This window comes from Hevea brasiliensis, chromosome 9, assembly GCF_030052815.1.
Source record: "Hevea brasiliensis isolate MT/VB/25A 57/8 chromosome 9, ASM3005281v1, whole genome shotgun sequence".
NCBI lineage: Eukaryota > Viridiplantae > Streptophyta > Magnoliopsida > Malpighiales > Euphorbiaceae > Hevea > Hevea brasiliensis.
Genome location: NC_079501.1, coordinates 23,816,747 through 23,833,972, shown reverse-complemented (window position 1 = coordinate 23,833,972; position 17,226 = coordinate 23,816,747). Strand labels below are relative to the sequence as shown.

The window sequence follows — 17,226 nt, the reverse complement described above, 5'->3', positions numbered from 1 at the left end:
TTAATTAACAATCTTGCATAAAAATATTTTTATTAATAATTTATATTTTAAAAATTTAATAATTCTAAAAAATATTTAAATTATATTTATTTAAAATATAATATATAAAATTTATAAATATTATTATAAAAAAAGCAATTTAACAAAAAATACTAAATTTTTTCGTCATTTGCAATTTTATCCTAACGTTTCGATTTTGATTTTAGTATCCTAACGTTTCATATTTTGTACAATTGTATCCAAATTCTTAGTATCCTAACTTTCATATTTTGTACAATTGTATTCAATTTCTAAAATTAAATTTGTAATTTAACATAAAAATCAAATGTTTGCAATAATTTATAATTATAGTCAAACCTTTCAATTTTGGATATAATTAATCTCAACCTCTAAGATAGATACAATTATAGAAAAAGCATAAAATTGAATTAGAGAAATTTAAATTTTATCAACCAAACTTATAATTATGATAACAAATACCCTAAACTTACAATTATAGTAACAAAGTACCCTAAAAAATTTTATATTTTGATAATTAAGCTGATTGATTGCTTTAAAAATTATGACCACATCAATCAAAAGAATAAAATCAGCTTATTTAAAATATATATATAGATGGATTTCTATGAATTTTGGTAATAAAATTTAAAGTTTTAGGGTATTTAGTTATCATAATTACAAGTTTAGTAGATAAAATTTAAATTTCTATGAATTAATTTTGAGTTTTAGCTATAATTATCAGATTTTTGAATTTATAATCCTAAATTGGAATGTTTGAATATAATTGCAAATTATTGCAAACATTTAGCTTTTATGTCCAATTACAAATTTTATTTTATAAATTAGATATAATTGCACCCAATGTCAAATGTTAGGATACCAAAATCAAAATTGAAAAGTTATGATAAAATTGTAAATTGATAAAAAAATTTAGTGTTTTTTGTCCAATTAGCCTTATAAAAAACATATATTTGATAATTAATTACATAAATGACTCGAATAATGGATACTCAACGTACAAAATCTAACTCAATCCTGTCATAATTATTTTTTTTTAAAACTAAATTCATCTCAAATCCAATTATATACTATCCAAAATCGTCCTATAGAATTGGTCAAATTAAATATCTGCAAATACTCATCCTATTGCCATTCCTCGATAAAAGTATAGTGAGGTGCTTCCAAATGTATGTCGGTGTAAAAGGCACAATGATTATGCTGGATGTGTGACTAGCCTATCTATAAACTTTTTTTTTTTTTTAATTAATTTCAATCTGATATCTATATTAATTGAGGTTGAGGTGATACCAAGTGTACACACAAATTGAGCATGCGAAAACCCTGGCAGAGTCTTGTGTAAATGGTTGGCATCCCTTTGAAAGGGCCTAACATGTTGAAGCCCTGCACACTCCATACAGACATCCATGTGATGTACGACTCTAACCCATGCAACTACTATTTCTTTTAGGATTTAAAGATCTCAATCCTATATTTCCGACTATATATAAATGATCTAGTTCATTGATCCAGATCTCTATCTATTTGCAGATTCAACAATAGACAATAGACATCAGGCATAAGTGATAGTGGCGTCAGGGTTCCAATCTCAACAGTTATACAATGGAAGGTGGAAAGCAACAAGAGGCGGTCTCACTTACCATACCTCTCATCCTTGAACAGAACAGACAAAAATTAGGGCTTGCAGAAGAAAAGGGTGAAGAAAGCGGTCACGACACCAGTAGCATCACTTTCTTTAAGACTTGTTTCAATGGACTCAATGCTTTGTCAGGTTCCATCTTCTCAACTTTTTTCTTTAATTACTTATTTTCATTGTCCTAATTAAGGGTATTTTTTTTAGAAAAAATTAAAGGTACTTTTTAATATACCTTCAACCAAACCTTCCTGAACAAAATAATAATAATAATAATAATAATAATAATAATAATAATCTAGATTTGAACTGGATTTTAAGCTACTCTTTTTGGTATTGAAAATATTTTATAGTAATTATAGTTTTATATCCTATTCCTTTTCCACAAGTTAATCATTCCTAAGGAAAAGAAAGAAAAACCCAGAAAGGGAATTCCAACTGAAATTCAAATTTCAATACCTAAATCTTTGATTCTTGATAGAGTGTGTCTATGAAAAGTTTGAGCCTATATAAAGATGAGTGTATCTATCTTTAGATTAATTTTTTATATATAAATTTGTATATTTTATATATATTTTTTAATTAATTTTATACATATCTCAATATAAATATTTAATCTAATAATGATTAAATTTGTTCTTATATAAAATCAAATTTATATTAGATGCACTCTTTTTGATGATGATAATTGCAAGGAAAAGATTAATTAGCAAATTGACCTAAAGGACGGTTTTGTTTAATTAGCCAATCTTTTTTGCTGGACATATATATTTGATTTTGTGACTACACAAAGATCGAGCAATCAAACTTGGAAATATTTTAGTACCCACTAGAAATTAAATCATTCAAATTGGTTTCCTTTTCTATGTAATCAATTGATTAGCTTCCATATCTACCAACCCATAAAAGATTTGGCTGCTTGCTCTTAAATCCAACATACATTCCGTATTTGATTTTTATAATTCTATGATAATATAATATGTCATATCATCAATTTTGACACTTCTGATGCGTGCAAATGGACCACAGAAGTTGAAATTTGCCTTACGTGTCTTTAATTTTATGTGTTATCCGATATCCATATTAGATTGAGACTCCTTTGGTATGGCTAAGGATGTGTTTGGTAAAAAATTAAAAATTAAAAATTAAATGTTATCTCATTTTTGTAAGTTTTAATTTTTAAAGATAATAATTGTTAATTTACATCCTTAAATTAATATTTAACTTCCAAGAAGTTATAAATATTAATGAGGCTTAAAAGTTATAAGAATAACAATTATTTCCTATTAATCTCGTATTGAACACCCCCGAATTAGTAGTTAACTTAACTAAGCACGAGCATGGAATTATTGATGGTGTCACTAATTAGTAATTAACTTAACTAAGCCCCAGCATGGAATTGGAATGATTTTCAACTAATGCTATCAATTACAAGTTAATTATTCTTTTTCTTATATGAACCTACTTGAGTGGCCAGAGTTACTACACTTCTTCTTTTAGTTAATGCTATATATGCTTTCTCCTTGGGTAGCATTAGACATTAGTGGTTAGATTTGATTAAAAGTAAATTATTTATATTAAAACTAAGAAATTATTTTTAAAAAATTAATTTTTTAGATACTGTTTATTTTGCGGAAGTAATTTGTATATGAAAAATATTTTTTTGTAAAAAATAATTTTTCAAAAAACTATTTTTCACAAAATTATTTTCCATTATTTGATTACAATGTTAAATTAATAGTATATATTTTATTTTGTATATAAAAGTATTTTCACATTTTAATAAGATATCAAAATCTAAAAAATAGAAAATGACTTACTCTTTCTTAAAAAAGTAATTTAACTTTTTTTAATTGAAAAATATTTTTTGTTGACGTATTTTTTATGAAACCTAAAATTTTAATTAACAAAATAAAAATAAATTCATTTATTAAGTAGAATAATAACCGTCGAAATTATACTTTAAATAATTCATATAGTATGGAAATTGTATGTAAACAAAGATGATAATTTAGCCATTTTTAGTCCAATGATTGAATGCTTATCTCCTACACCATGTTTGAGAGTTTTTGTCAAATAAGAAAAGAAATGATTGAAAAGTTGAGCAATTTCCTTTGTTTAATGATTTAAAGAAATAGGAAAGGGATTTAAGCATTAAGGATAAAAGTAGTCGCATTTAAAAAATATTTTTAATAGTATGAAAGAGATAAAGCTAAAGTAAAGTCAAGTTTATAAGGGATAAAGCATGCTCCTTATTTTCTATTATATTTGTGGTCCAAATTAAGAATTAAGGTCTGACAGAATTAGTCTAGTTAGTGAGGGTGAAAGCTTTCTTTTTTCATCAATCAGATTTTAAAGAATATTTAAAATTATTTATCTTGATTGCACTAAACTGAAAATTTAATTTTACTAAAAAATATTTCACTTTAAATAAAAATAAAAAAACTCAATAATTTCAAAATATTTAAGACATAATTTTCACAGACGTGCCTTGTGCTTCAGAAATCTTGCTAGACATCAAATGAAACATATAGTCATGGTAAAGGCTATCTATATGATATTGGTATTTGAGATTACTTCATTATAATTTTAGAGGGTCTTTTAAATAATAATAATAATTAATTAATGAACGCACGTGATTCTCGATAGTTTAGAAAAATAATGCAATTGTATATATTAAAACACTTATTTAATAAATTTTTCTCCACTTTAGAAAAGTAATAATTGACTTATTTACTATCGCCACTCACCCACAGACATCAAGTAAGCATTCTGGCTGCCACTTAAGCCATGTAGGGATCCAGGCACTTGTATATGAGATCGAAAATAAAGAAGTGTGGCTATTATTTTGTTAATATATTCTATTGATCGACTGAATCCTGCCCAAAACTAGACGTTATATACGTACATACAAAGCTCTCTGTCTTATTCCTTGACCGTATGAAAATATTAGAGACAAAATAATATAATATGAAGAGGAAACTAAGCGAGAAGCCTACATGAAGTTGCTGCGAGGTAGTGGATTATAAACAAACATTAATAATAATTAATGGTCCCCCAGTGGATGGGATAAGACAATTTTCATTAGAACTGTGTTCGATAACTTTGTATCTTTATGAACACACATGATGACATTGTTTTTTGGGGCATATCAAAGTATATTAGTCAAGTGATGGTGATCCCAAAATGCAGGTGAACTGTAGTGACCCCATTTATATATGTTCAAGTCAAGAAAGTAGGTTTTTTATTATTTTATTTTAGAAAAAGAGGCTCGAATTTATTTATGAAAAAAGAAAAAAGGAAAGTCTAATTTGGGCATAGATCAGGAGAAGTGCATTTACCAACACATTTTCCCTCATTTTGTACTATTTACCAACTTCTGGCTCACGAATCACTCCTCTATGTATATACATAAATTAACCATTCGAGAGGTTTTATAAGGACTAGTCTTGTAGGTTCAAAGACATGGACATGCAGAGTTGCAGGCCTCTAATATAATAAGGAAGGTGCTATTTCTTACTTTCTAAGGGCCAGCTTAAGCCACCAAAACAGCAGCTTTCTTTTTTTTTTTTTTTTAAAAAAAATTATTTTGTATGGAGGTGAGACTTAAATCGACTTTATTGTCGTTATAGACTTCAATACCATTGATTGGTAGCAACCTTATTTTATTAGATTATCTAAGTTAGAAATCTTTGAAGATATCTAGCTTATTTTTCGCCAGACCAATCTGCGTCTGCTTGCACTTCTCTCCTCTCTCTCTCTCTCTCTCTCTCTCTCTCTCTCTCTCTCTCTCTCTCTGTGCTCTGCAGTCTGCGATATGGAGGCCATGCCTCAAGATGGGTCATTGACTGCGCCTCTCATCGTTGATGAGAAGGAACAAAATTTGAGACGGGAAGATTTAGAGTCAAACTACACTCATTATACCAATGGAACAACCTCTTCCTTCAAGACCATTGTCAATGGATTGAATGCTTTGTCAGGTTTTCTTTTAGCTAAATTCGCTTTCTTTTCACTGTTCATACTTTCTTGTTTGTTCATGCTGGGTTGTCAATGACCAAACTAGCTGCGAATTTCTGGAATCATTTAACTTGAAATTTTCCATGGAGTTATCCGTATAGAGCTAACTCTAGCTTAACAATTTTTCTTCAGGAGTTGGAATACTTTCGACCCCGTACGCAGTATCATCAGGAGGGTGGCTGAGCTTGATCCTTCTCTTTGTTATTGCCATTTCAGCCTTTTACTCAGGCTTATTGATAAAGAAGTGTATGGAAGCAGATTCAAATATCAGAACTTATCCGGACATAGGAGAGCGTGCTTTTGGTAACAAAGGAAGACTTTTGATATCAATTTTCATGTACGCAGAGCTCTACTTAGTCGCCACAGGTTTTCTGATTCTAGAGGGGGATAACTTGCAGAACCTGTTTCCCAACGTGGAAGTTAAAATGGCAGGGTTCCATATAGGTGCAAGACAAACCTTTGTTATAATTGTTGCTCTTATTATCTTGCCTACGGTTTGGTTGGATAATTTGAGCATCCTTTCTTACGTCTCTGCTAGTGGGGTTTTAGCTTCTGCTATAATTCTTTGTTCAATTTTCTGGGCTGGAGCATTTGATGGAATTGGATTTCATGAAAAGGGAACTCTGCTAAACTGGGATGGAATCCCCACTGCTGTTAGCTTATATGCCTTCTGTTACTGTGCACATCCTGTATTCCCCACCCTGTACACGTCTATGAAGAAGAGGCATCAGTTCTCAAATGCAAGTTCCTATCAAGACTTGATTTTTATGGTTTTCCTGCTGACATATTTTGATCACTAAACTTTTGCTTGAATAACTTTCATTGCAGGTCCTGCTTATTTGCTTCATTTTATGTACCTTCAGCTATGCATCAATGGCTGTTATTGGATACTCGATGTTTGGGTCTGAGGTTGAATCGCAGGTAACCTTAAACCTACCGATCAAAAAGTTAAGCTCAAGAGTGGCAATATACACCACCCTGGTCAATCCGATATCAAAATATGCATTGATGGTTACACCAATAGTGAATGCTACAAGGAATTGGTTTCCATGGTACTGCAACAAGAAGCCCTTCAACATTTTCATCAGTACCGCTTTACTGATCAGCACTGTAATTGTAGCCCTGGCTGTCCCTTTCTTTGGTTATCTCATGTCCCTGGTTGGAGCATTCTTAAGTTTCACAGCTTCAATTATACTTCCATGTTTATGTTACCTGAAGATTTCAGGCGCTTACAGGAGACTTGGATGCGAAGTGGTGGTAATTGGGGGAATTGTAGCATTGGGTGTTGCAGTCGTTATATTTGGTACTTACACTGCTCTCTTGCAAATTATAGGGCATTTGTATAACTAGCTAAAGCATATATATATTATTTTAGAAATTTCTTTGAAAAGAAGGGAGATGCCAAGATTACCTTCCCCACGACAAGACAAGCAAGCTTAGCTACTCCAATAAATTTTTGTTTTTTTTTTAATCCTGGTGGTATTTTAAGTGCTGTAGTCAATACTTGCTAGCAATATACTTCGATTCGTCATTCCTAGTTTATTTATTTCTTGTACAAGCTTGTATACATTTTCACTTGTATGATAAGGGTAAGAATTAAGTGAATTGAATTTATCAACTGTTCATTGCGACTGGAAATTGGATTTAATATTGTAAATAACATATCATTCCCTGCTAATTGCCTTGCATGCATAAATCTAAGTGCAAATCTAGCATTTCAATTTCTGCTTGACTTTCTTAAACTCCATAGAAATGAATAAACATAAAAAGAACTAGAATTTAATAGGTCTAACTCTTTTCTTTTTAAATCCCTACGTTTTCTCCAAAAAACAATTAATTTTCATCAAGAACAAATTAAAAGTTTTAATGCATATGGGCATTCCTCTTAGATATGTATTTCAATTTCCCATCTTGCTTGTGGAATAAACTCTATAAAGAAGAGGAAAGGGTAACTGCTCTTCTATATCAACTCATCTGCCTTTACCTCAATTAAAAATGAAGAAAACATGATCTTTGTTTTTGAAATAGTTGCAGCCTCATTAGTTTTATTGTTTTGAAGTAAGAAAATAACCCCAGAAAAGACATACCAAGCAAAATTAACGAGTGCTAATTCTGCTGCAGAAATTGTCACACTGAAGTAGATAATAACAAATGACAAGCAATTTCGATTACAGTAAGTTTATCATCTGTATGTGCAAGTTCGATACAGCTAGCAACTGGTGAATACCTTCGTTATCATCCTAACAATTATACCCAGAAAAAAACTGATGGATGGATGCCAGCTAATTCAACCCAGCTCTCTCCGCCCTTCTTCAAACCACCATCCCTCATTACCCTCCTGACATTTTCTGCTTTCTCCCATGTCCCAGCATCGACATGCATGTTCGCAACCATAACAAGATTCCCACTTCTCGTTGGCTCTAGTTCAAGCAACTTCTTTCTTACTTTATATGCTACTCCATTCCTGTCATTAACATCATGAACGCTGCAAGCACTGAGCAATGTCCTCCACACAAGTGGATGAGGCTGGAAAGGCGGGCTCATAATGAAGTCATAAGCCTCTTTGAGACTGCCAGCACGACCTAAGATATCAAACATGGCACCATAATGTACCATCATTGGTTTGATTTTGTATCTATGCTCCATTTTTTCATGAAAGTACAAAAATCCATCATCTACCAAACCATCATGGCTACAGGCACAAAGAACCCCAAGAAACGTGACATAGTTTGGTTGTATGGAAGAGCTCATATCATCTCTATAAAAAAATTAAAAAAAAAAAAAAGAAAGTCCAAGCCCCTCTTTGGCAAATCCTTGTTAAGCTAGCCCCAAAATCATTCAACTTCATGTCCACACTTTTTTCTTCTATCAAAAACTAGCTTAGCATAACTAACAGCTCCACTTCTGGCATAAACATCAACAAGGGCGGTACCCCATTGATAATTCAGTACAAAACCTCTCTCAATCACTTGAGAATGAATCCATCTACCTAAACTCAAGTTCCCCATTTCGGCACAGACCTCAAGCATGAGCAACATCTCATCTGGCTCAAACCCAAAATCCATCATTTTCACAAAATATCCAATTGCGTCTCCCAACCACAAACTCCCAACACAACTAGTAACAACTGCATTCCATGAAACCACGGTTCTATTAAACATATGATCGAACATCTTACATGCATCGAAAATCTTGTTGCCTGACTCATAAAAATGGACCAAATTATTGTTGACATACACATCACAATCCAAACCATGCTTAATAACATCCACATGTACTCGTTTCCCTTCTTTGATTGCAAAACACGCTTTGTATTACTAGAGATAGAGAAGGTCAAGAAGCAGAGCTGATTGCAGGGTTTCAATTGCACAAAGCATCTTGTGGATTGATACAGCAACTGAGGTTTGGAATGATCTTCGAGACGGGTTTTCTCAAGGCCATATTTTTCCTATAACTGATTACATTACTAAGTTGATAATTTTGGGGGATGAGTTGGAGAATTTCGGGCCAATACCGCAATATTCATGTGCTATTCAGTGTTGATGTGGAGTCATTACTACTGTGAAATGACCATGTTATTAGGATTTTGAAAGGCTAGAATGACCAATTACCACAGTTAGGACACAGATTATGCTAATTGAACCCTTACCTTCAATTAATAGTGTTTTCTCTGGTTATACAATAAGAGAGACAAATGGCTTCAGGAATTATTGAGCCTAAGATTTTTGCTGCTAAAACCAATAATCTGCCAACGTATCAAGCTAGAAGTCAGGTTATTGGGTATAATTCCTTCTCTTCGCATTCGGCGAAAACCCATAGGGCCTCTCTTGGGGTATTACTAGCAGTATAGCCTCTAATGAGTATAATGAGAGAGAGGCATTGGTGATTTGCAGAGAGGAAATATGAATGAGCGTTTACGGTTTTGGAGGGAAAATGGTTGCGGCCGAACAATTGGAAACTACGGCAATAAGTAGGGGCAAGGCTGCCATTGATCTTTCACCTCAAAGGTAAATTCTTGGGAAATTTACAATTCAGTCCTAGATTTTGTCCGATATTACACTTTATTTTTTAAATTTTAAAAAATTAATTATTTAATTCTTAACTTTAGTGTTATATTATATTTTAATTCTTAAATTTTTAAAATTAATTATTTAATTTTTAGATTTTATACTATATCAAGCCTTAGTTCATGTAATTTTAATATATAAAATAATTTAATCATTCTGTCAATGAATAAAATTATTATAAATATTAAAATTATTAGGATTAAATTGTTTTATATATTAAAATTAAAAAACAAAATAATTTATTTTTTAAAATTAAAGAACTAAAATATAATATAATACAAAACTTAAAAACTAGATAATTAATTTCTCAAAACTCAGAGATTAAACAGTAATATAAGGCAAAATTCAGGGATCAAATTATAAATTCCCTAAATTCTTTTTCTCTTGAATATTTACTCAACCATGGTTTCAAATAATGACTATTTTCACAGGATTTGAAAGGGCCCATTACATAATACATAACGATAACAATTGTTATTTACTGTTACATAACGATAATGACCGTTAATTTGATTATTTCTCTACTCCCATCACATGAAAACAATATTATTTTACTTCTCTTTTTTTTTTGTTTGCATCTGTTATATCTCTCATTCTCTCAAATTTTCACCCCAATTTCTCCTTTCTTTTATAAAATCTCTCCCTTATTGTTTTGCTAAACTATGATTATCATTAAATATTTCTATTCTAGCTATAATATTCTTTAATGTTAATGATATCTAAACATGATAAATTTAATATCTTTATTTAATGTATTTATACTTTTATATAATTGTATAGCTTACTTTTACTTATATCAACTAATATATAGTCATTTTATGAGCTTTGCAAATTTTTCAAAAAAAATTTACAAAAGCACTAAGTCATTACCTGTGCGTTATAGTCATTATAGACTTGTTTCCGTTATCTACAACCACAACCTGAAACGATGATTTCAAGCACATAAATTTTATTAACAAAGTTGAATTAAATTTCATCATAAGAATTAATCCACATGAGACGTAGGGAACCTTGTATAAAGAATGAAATGAATATAAAATATATAGGTTAGAACAATTGATTCCCATGAATTACTCTATCAACTACATTTTTATGTATAACCAAATTTTGTGTGCATCTCTGTGAACTACATCTAGCACACATTACTCAATATGCATAACCTGAGTACTAATCTATTCAACTAGGTAACAGATATGTGGTGCATTTCATCTATCTACTTGCAAAAGAGTTAAACCCTATAGAGATTTTGCTCATCGACCTGAACAGCAACCAGGCTCATTCCCTTGTTGCAACTTCTGCCACAGGCAAAGCATCTCTCTAGGGCTTTGGTAGTGAGCGACGACATAACCATCCTTGCATCCCTCATTGTACACCCGCTCTTCATTTACGTAAGTAACATGCAAACTTCCTTTCTTCATTTCTGCTATCCAAATTCCCATTGCAACATCCTCCAGTTTGAACATCTACATGGATCATTGACTATTGATATTAAAAGAAATTCTCAGTTTGTAAAATCAGATAATCCCAACATGTTTAAGACAAATTGTACAGTGATTTGGGATGTTGAAGTGACTCAAGAGAACATGAATTATGACCAACGGTTGAAATTATAGGCTCACACTCACTAAAAAATGCAGCAAACTAATACTAATTGTTTCAAGCAAGTCTATTGAAGATTAATCGCGATAGCATTAGGGTGAGTTCATCTGAAGCTGTCCATTCAAATGCTAAATGGAAAATACTTAAAGAAAGCTTGTTCTTGTAATAATTAAAAAAAAATGAATAGCTAAGGGGCAGAAAACTGGGATAAATTGACCAACTGATTTTGTTAATCTGCACAGACACACACACACACACACACAAATATCAAATAATATTTACCATGTACTCATACCTTTAGCTGACCCTTTTTGTGCCTTTTATAAACAGCTTTTGCTATGTCTTGTGATACCACATAGCCAGGGCCATGTGCCCAAGGTGGATAAAAACTCTCAGGCCATTCCTTCATGACGCAAAGAGGGGAAGTTAGAGAACAAACAATCTATCATGAAAAATGAAATGCATGAGAACATGTGGACAGACACAGAGAGTACGCCTTGTTTAGACCAGTTAGATGTAGTGGATAAACATGGAAATGATACGAATAAATGTTGCTGTACTGATCCAGCCATTCAAGATAGGCAACCCATATTAAAGCAGAATTCAAATGGAGATTTTAAGCACCCTGTATTCACCTTCCTTCCTATTCACCCAAAGCTCACTCCACCTTGTCTTATTTTTTGTTCCCCAACCAACCCTAAAGATTCCCATTAATACACATTAATCTACTCTTTTTCCCTTGGCAGATAAGTTGATATAGTACTTTGTATGTTAGTCAGAGATGTAACTATGATACAGGCTGGGCCTTTTTTTCATCCATTCAATTCAATCCATGATGCCCCAAAAAAAAAAAGATGACAGTTAAATAGTTTAATTTTACTTGGACGTGAAATTCCAAACACCAATGGCCAAGCATTCCAGCTAGAGAGAACAAATATGACTGTTTTATGATGCAGATGATTAGTCAGGAAGCACGAGGGGAAGACCAAAGAGAACATGGGCGTTATATTCTAGAAGGCCAAAGAAAGATCAAGAAGAGCACAAATAAGCTATCCAGCCAAGCACCATTCTGTTAGAGGAACTTTTGGAAGAGCATGTAACAGAGGCAGCAGGGAAATCTACATAAAGAATAGAAATGATGAGAGGGGCATGTGAAGGAATTAGTCTGTTTGATTTTATTTTTCCAGCTAGATAGATAGCTTGGGGGCAGAGAGGAATTCCTGCTTGGGAGGATTATCTTCTAGTATTTGTTCCTTATTTTATGTTCAGCATTCGCCATTGAACTCTGAGTATATGCCATAAAATTCATTCTCCATTTTCCTCCATAAATTTTCTGGATTCTTTCTATAATTGATTGTTTACATTCAGATTCAGATTCCTTACTCTATCAGTTTTAGGATTTCAATCGTCACGATTATACCACCAATCAAGTTCAGCTGTGTTGATCAATCTAACAAAATCAGCAGCTGTTGCACAGAAAGTTACCTCAACGCTGATATACCATTTACTGTTAGGATTCCGATGAGGCTGAGCATTGTAGTTGATCAGACCATATAGAAGCCCATGCCTGATATTTGTTCTGCGCAAAGAAGCTAGCACTTCATCCACTCGAACAAATGCATCATCATCTGTTTTCATGACATAGTTGGCTGAAATGACTTCTGCCTGTCAAAATACATAATGAGCCAACAAGGTAGCCTTTTCTACTTCCTTAAGGAAGTGAGAACTGAGAACTTACCCCAAAAGTACAGATTGCTACAGTCTTCCAGGTTATAAGATTGTAATAGTCAACAAAAGGCACTAGCTGAATGTCTCCATACGTCTGTAATTCATTCCAGAGCTGCTCATTCACCATCTGGTTTCTATGCTGCAAATATTGCAAAAAAATATTACGTTTCCGATGTGCACTTCAGCTATATGAGTTAATCAAGAGAATTTGATGTCACAGCTTTCTAGGATCCAAACTAAACAAGATAATCCAAATATCAGCAGTCAATACAATTTATAGGTATTGTGTGGCCTGAAAATATAACAATGCACAAATGGCACTCACTAGACCAACAAAAAAGCGCACTGCAACTGCTCCTGTCTTCACAGCGGGGTACTGCATCCATGTTCTACGAACAGCCATCCTGCGCTCAAAATTGTTGGCTGTAGAAAAGACACCAATGAAGAGATCCAGTGGCTGGTTTGGTGGTAGTTGAGCTGATTTTAATGACTCTAAATCAACAATGTGGTCTGATTCCTCAGATGAGGGTAAGCCACTGGCCAAGATAGAGATTAAGTTCAAGTCTCCAGATATCCTTACTTGACTAACAAGCCATGGCTCCAAACTCTAACAACATCATAATGCACAAATGAAAAATGAGCAAAAAGGAAGAATGCAACTAATCTTTCAAATGCAAATTCAGTCAGAATGAAGAGAAGTACTTCACGAAAAGCAAAAGATGTTATGTGCTTTCCATCAACTGTCATCTGAATTCCTTCTTCTCCCACCCTAAGTGTCATAACAGACAAATAACCTTGCTTAAACGGAAAATACCGTCCAGCTCTAGATCTGTTCCTGGACATTGACGGCCTACTTGCAGCAAATTTGCGGCTATCATTTTTGCCCACCATTTCATTGCACTGGTTTAAGTCATCAACTGTTTCATTATGAGAAAAAGAAAGCTGAAAATTGACTGATATAGCACTAACATCACAGAGTATTCATACAATAGAAAGAGAAGAATATGTATCCATGGTTATGAATATTTGTCCCTGCTACTATATGTGCAGCTTCCAAATCCAGTATGCCTTGATTTACTCTGACAGAAAAATATGACTGGGAACTGGAAGAATGTTGCATACAAATATGAGCTGGTTTTATAATGATATCTGGTTTCATATTCGCCTTCTATCACTTAGGTTGCCATTTACGAGATCCAATGTCAATTTCAATTCATTTGCAATTCATCACTGGATGTAATATTGAAGTCTGTATCTTTCACTATACAGACCCAATGCTGGCAAGGATGTATAGATTTCGGGCAGAGTAATTGTATTTTCCTGAGATTATGGGAAGAAGTAGGATCCCACAGAAAAAAAAAATAAAACAATAATCTCTACACAAGTTGATTTTAGCAAAATCTCAAAACATCACTATTTAATCACCATGGTAACCTCAATATTCTTCCAGCAGTTGAAAAATATTATCACAGAAAAGGCACAAACCAATCGTTTCCTTGATGGACAAAAATTCACAAATTCCGTATGAGATTCTGAGTGGAACAAAAAATTATAAGCTAAAGTAAAACCAAGATGTGCATTCTGTTTGACAACTGGCATACTTTTAAACCAAATGTGACATGAACACTTTAGCATTCTGTTATAGAGGCCAAAAGGAGATTGGACAAGTATCAATACCTTTCTTATTATCACCAGGGACAGCAGGGGGGCACCGCTCCTCTTCACCCCAATCATGAGCTGCTGTCCATGTGTTTTGGACAATCACAGGATCCTCAGTTATCTTGTCACCTAGAAGTCGAACATTGTAATGCAGAATAATAGGAGGCTCTGGCTCTCCTGGAAGTGATTCCCCTGATAAATCAACCTGGAAACTGCCAAGAAGACCATTGGGAATGCCAATTATAGTAATTGCAGAACCCTGAATAAGGCCACACGGTATTCGTAGCTTATATCCATCTTTACCAAATTCTGTGGTATTCATTTTGTTTAGAAAATAAGGACATTGTTTCTCCTTCAATCCATTAGCATCACCTTGTTCCCCCTTCTTAAAGGACTCCATAAGACTCTCCCATGCGACTTGAGCTTCCCTTATGGCCTCCATTGCATTAGGCAAACCTTGTGAATAATTGACTAGATGTCTCATACGATTCCAAGTCAATAATGAACTTTCAACTTCATGGGAAAAGTTCCTGTCAATAAAGAGACTAGAGAGCAGGGTTGCTGTAGAAATCACTTGACTAGCAGATTCTGGGCTACGGAATGCAGGTGGAGCCCCGGGGTTAATCCATTCAAGAGGATTAGATATATTTACACTTATAGGACTTGTCAATGTACCTTCCCCAAATGGATTTTTCATCACACCCAGCCTTAGAACTATCAGCATAAAGAGGGACCCAGCGAGAACACCACAGAGACACCTCTTCATTTTTGCTCAACTGAACCTTTGCATCAACGGTTCCAAACTCTAAGGCTGCCACTCCCCTGAAAATTTAGACAACCACCAAGAGCGTGAGGAGCGGTCACAGCAACTACGTTGAGCAATAATCACCTACTCCGACCCAATTTCACAAACTGCGGCCCTGTCAACCCAGCTCAGATACTACAATTCACAATCCAATGCTTCAACCTCTCAAATTCATAAACTTTACCACGAATGCAGAACGGTAGATCAAATTTAACAGCCCTTTTTTCCCACAAAATTCTGTGACCATATAAATAAAGAGGACATCAAAAAAAAAAAAAAAAATCACATACCATATAACATAACGAATGGTAAAGAAACCATGTTCCCTTTGTAATCATATACACTAACTAATGGTAAAGAAAAAGAAAATTGCCGTCCTCCTCCTACGTTGACAAAATCAGGAGAAAAAAAAAAAAAAAAACAAAAAAGAAGAGCAACTTCAATCATTAATCGGCACTAAACTTTAAAAACTCTTCAACTACCACCTATGCTTAAAAGCTTAACAAAACACTTAGATGCAAAAAATACCATAACTGTATCCAAGAAGCCAACCAACCTGCAACCAACTTATCATGTAAACAGAAAGTAACTAAGAAAAAACAACTGACACCAAAGTAGTTGCAGAGAGAGACATACCTGAAAGTGGAAGAAAGAAGATGAAAAGGAAGAGGAAGAGCAAGTGTGAAAAGAGAGGGCTGAGTTGAACGGACAAACAAAGGAAGAATATTTGGAAGAGGAAGTTTCAAACAAATTGTATTTGGAAGAAAAACAAACACTTGAAGTCTACGCCTAGGTCGGTTGTTGTCGAGAGAGTCGATGTTTTCCAATGGGCTTTTTGCTTTTTCGGCTTTTCTTAGTCTTTGCTCTTTATTTATAGGTTTTGGACCCAACCCCATTTCCCCATTTGTGCCCCCGATTTAGCAATTAGCCGGCTGCCTTTGCTTCCCTCGAGACGGTGTCGTTTAGGCTGTAGCTCGGGGACAAAAATCTATGAAAAAAAAGACAGATTACTAAGGGAGAACAAAGATTGAAAAAAAAAAAAAAACACTATTGAATACAATACATGTCATTTTAAGAAATTATTTTATTCAAAACTATTTATCATTTTAAGAATATTAAAAGTATTCATTAAATTTTTTCAATTTTACTTTTTTATCTATTGAACTCAATAATTATTTTCTATAATTTCTTAAAAGTTATTTTATCATTTTTCTCTTTTTCTTAATTATTCCAGCCATATCACAATAATTATTTCTATAATTTAATAATAAATTAATGGAGAGAGAACTGTTGAGATAATGATAATTTGATAAGATAAAGAGTAATTAAGTCATATTATGGGGTATTTTATTACTCCTCTATCCCATTTTAAATGATGTTTTTAAAAAAATTTATCCCAATTTATTTACCATTTTAGAATCTTAAAGAAATGATTTTATCCAACTTTATTATTGTCGATTATTATTCTTAATGTATTTATCTCTAATTATCACATTTCTACAGTTGAACGGTATTTTAATCAATTATTAATATTTTTGTAATAACCTGAATTTTAAAATATAAATTTTATATTTTTATATAGTATTTAAATGTTATTTTAATATTGCCTAACTAATTTATAATTTTTATAAAACTTTCATTTATATGTTTTTAATGTTATTTTTAAACATATTTTATAAATTATTTAATAGTCCAATTTC

General features: G+C 32.8%; 3 protein-coding genes across 4 annotated transcripts; 1 reads left to right on the top strand and 2 right to left on the bottom strand.

Moving 5' to 3' along the window:
* Positions 1 to 1,301: 1,301 nt before the first annotated feature.
* On the top strand, positions 1,302 to 7,306 carry LOC110655558 (amino acid transporter AVT1I). Of its 2 annotated transcripts, XM_058153482.1 has the most exons (5): positions 1,302 to 1,431; positions 1,549 to 1,789; positions 5,461 to 5,631; positions 5,801 to 6,408; positions 6,497 to 7,306. In XM_058153482.1, the coding sequence occupies exons 2-5, from the start codon at positions 1,621 to 1,623 to the stop codon at positions 7,016 to 7,018; spliced, it is 1,470 nt and encodes a 489-aa protein (XP_058009465.1). In that variant the 5' UTR covers positions 1,302 to 1,431; positions 1,549 to 1,620; the 3' UTR covers positions 7,019 to 7,306. The 2 variants fall into 2 exon arrangements, with proteins under 2 accessions (XP_058009465.1, XP_021667601.2); XM_021811909.2 differs by lacking the exon at positions 5,461 to 5,631.
* Positions 7,307 to 7,806: 500 nt separating this feature from the next.
* Positions 7,807 to 9,669, bottom strand: LOC110655521 (pentatricopeptide repeat-containing protein At2g36730-like). Its single transcript, XM_058153481.1, has 2 exons — positions 9,318 to 9,669; positions 7,807 to 9,227 (listed from the first exon to the last, which is right to left on the bottom strand). Exon 2 carries the CDS (start codon positions 8,417 to 8,419, stop codon positions 7,916 to 7,918), a length of 504 nt encoding a protein of 167 aa, XP_058009464.1. The 5' UTR covers positions 8,420 to 9,227; positions 9,318 to 9,669; the 3' UTR covers positions 7,807 to 7,915.
* Positions 9,670 to 10,746: 1,077 nt separating this feature from the next.
* LOC110655556 (beta-1,3-galactosyltransferase GALT1) lies at positions 10,747 to 16,364 on the bottom strand. Its single transcript, XM_021811904.2, has 8 exons — positions 16,163 to 16,364; positions 14,740 to 15,763; positions 13,765 to 13,979; positions 13,388 to 13,669; positions 13,073 to 13,201; positions 12,820 to 12,999; positions 11,630 to 11,737; positions 10,747 to 11,198 (listed from the first exon to the last, which is right to left on the bottom strand). The coding sequence occupies exons 2-8, from the start codon at positions 15,485 to 15,487 to the stop codon at positions 10,986 to 10,988; spliced, it is 1,875 nt and encodes a 624-aa protein (XP_021667596.2). The 5' UTR covers positions 15,488 to 15,763; positions 16,163 to 16,364; the 3' UTR covers positions 10,747 to 10,985.
* Between the last annotated feature and the right edge of the window lie 862 nt (positions 16,365 to 17,226).

Coding starts and splice junctions, on each gene's coding strand:
- LOC110655521 (XM_058153481.1), bottom strand. CDS start 8,419: ATGAGCTCTTCCATACAACCAAACTATGTCACGTTTCTTGGGGTTCTT.
- LOC110655558 (XM_058153482.1), top strand. CDS start 1,621: ATGGAAGGTGGAAAGCAACAAGAGGCGGTCTCACTTACCATACCTCTC. Junction 1,790..5,460: donor TGGACTCAATGCTTTGTCAG/GTTCCATCTTCT, acceptor TGTGCTCTGCAG/TCTGCGATATGGAGGCCATG. Junction 6,409..6,496: donor AGAGGCATCAGTTCTCAAAT/GCAAGTTCCTAT, acceptor CTTTCATTGCAG/GTCCTGCTTATTTGCTTCAT.
- LOC110655556 (XM_021811904.2), bottom strand. CDS start 15,487: ATGAAGAGGTGTCTCTGTGGTGTTCTCGCTGGGTCCCTCTTTATGCTG. Junction 13,670..13,764: donor CATCTTTTGCTTTTCGTGAA/GTACTTCTCTTC, acceptor TGATGTTGTTAG/AGTTTGGAGCCATGGCTTGT. Junction 13,202..13,387: donor TGCGCTTTTTTGTTGGTCTA/GTGAGTGCCATT, acceptor CAATATTTGCAG/CATAGAAACCAGATGGTGAA.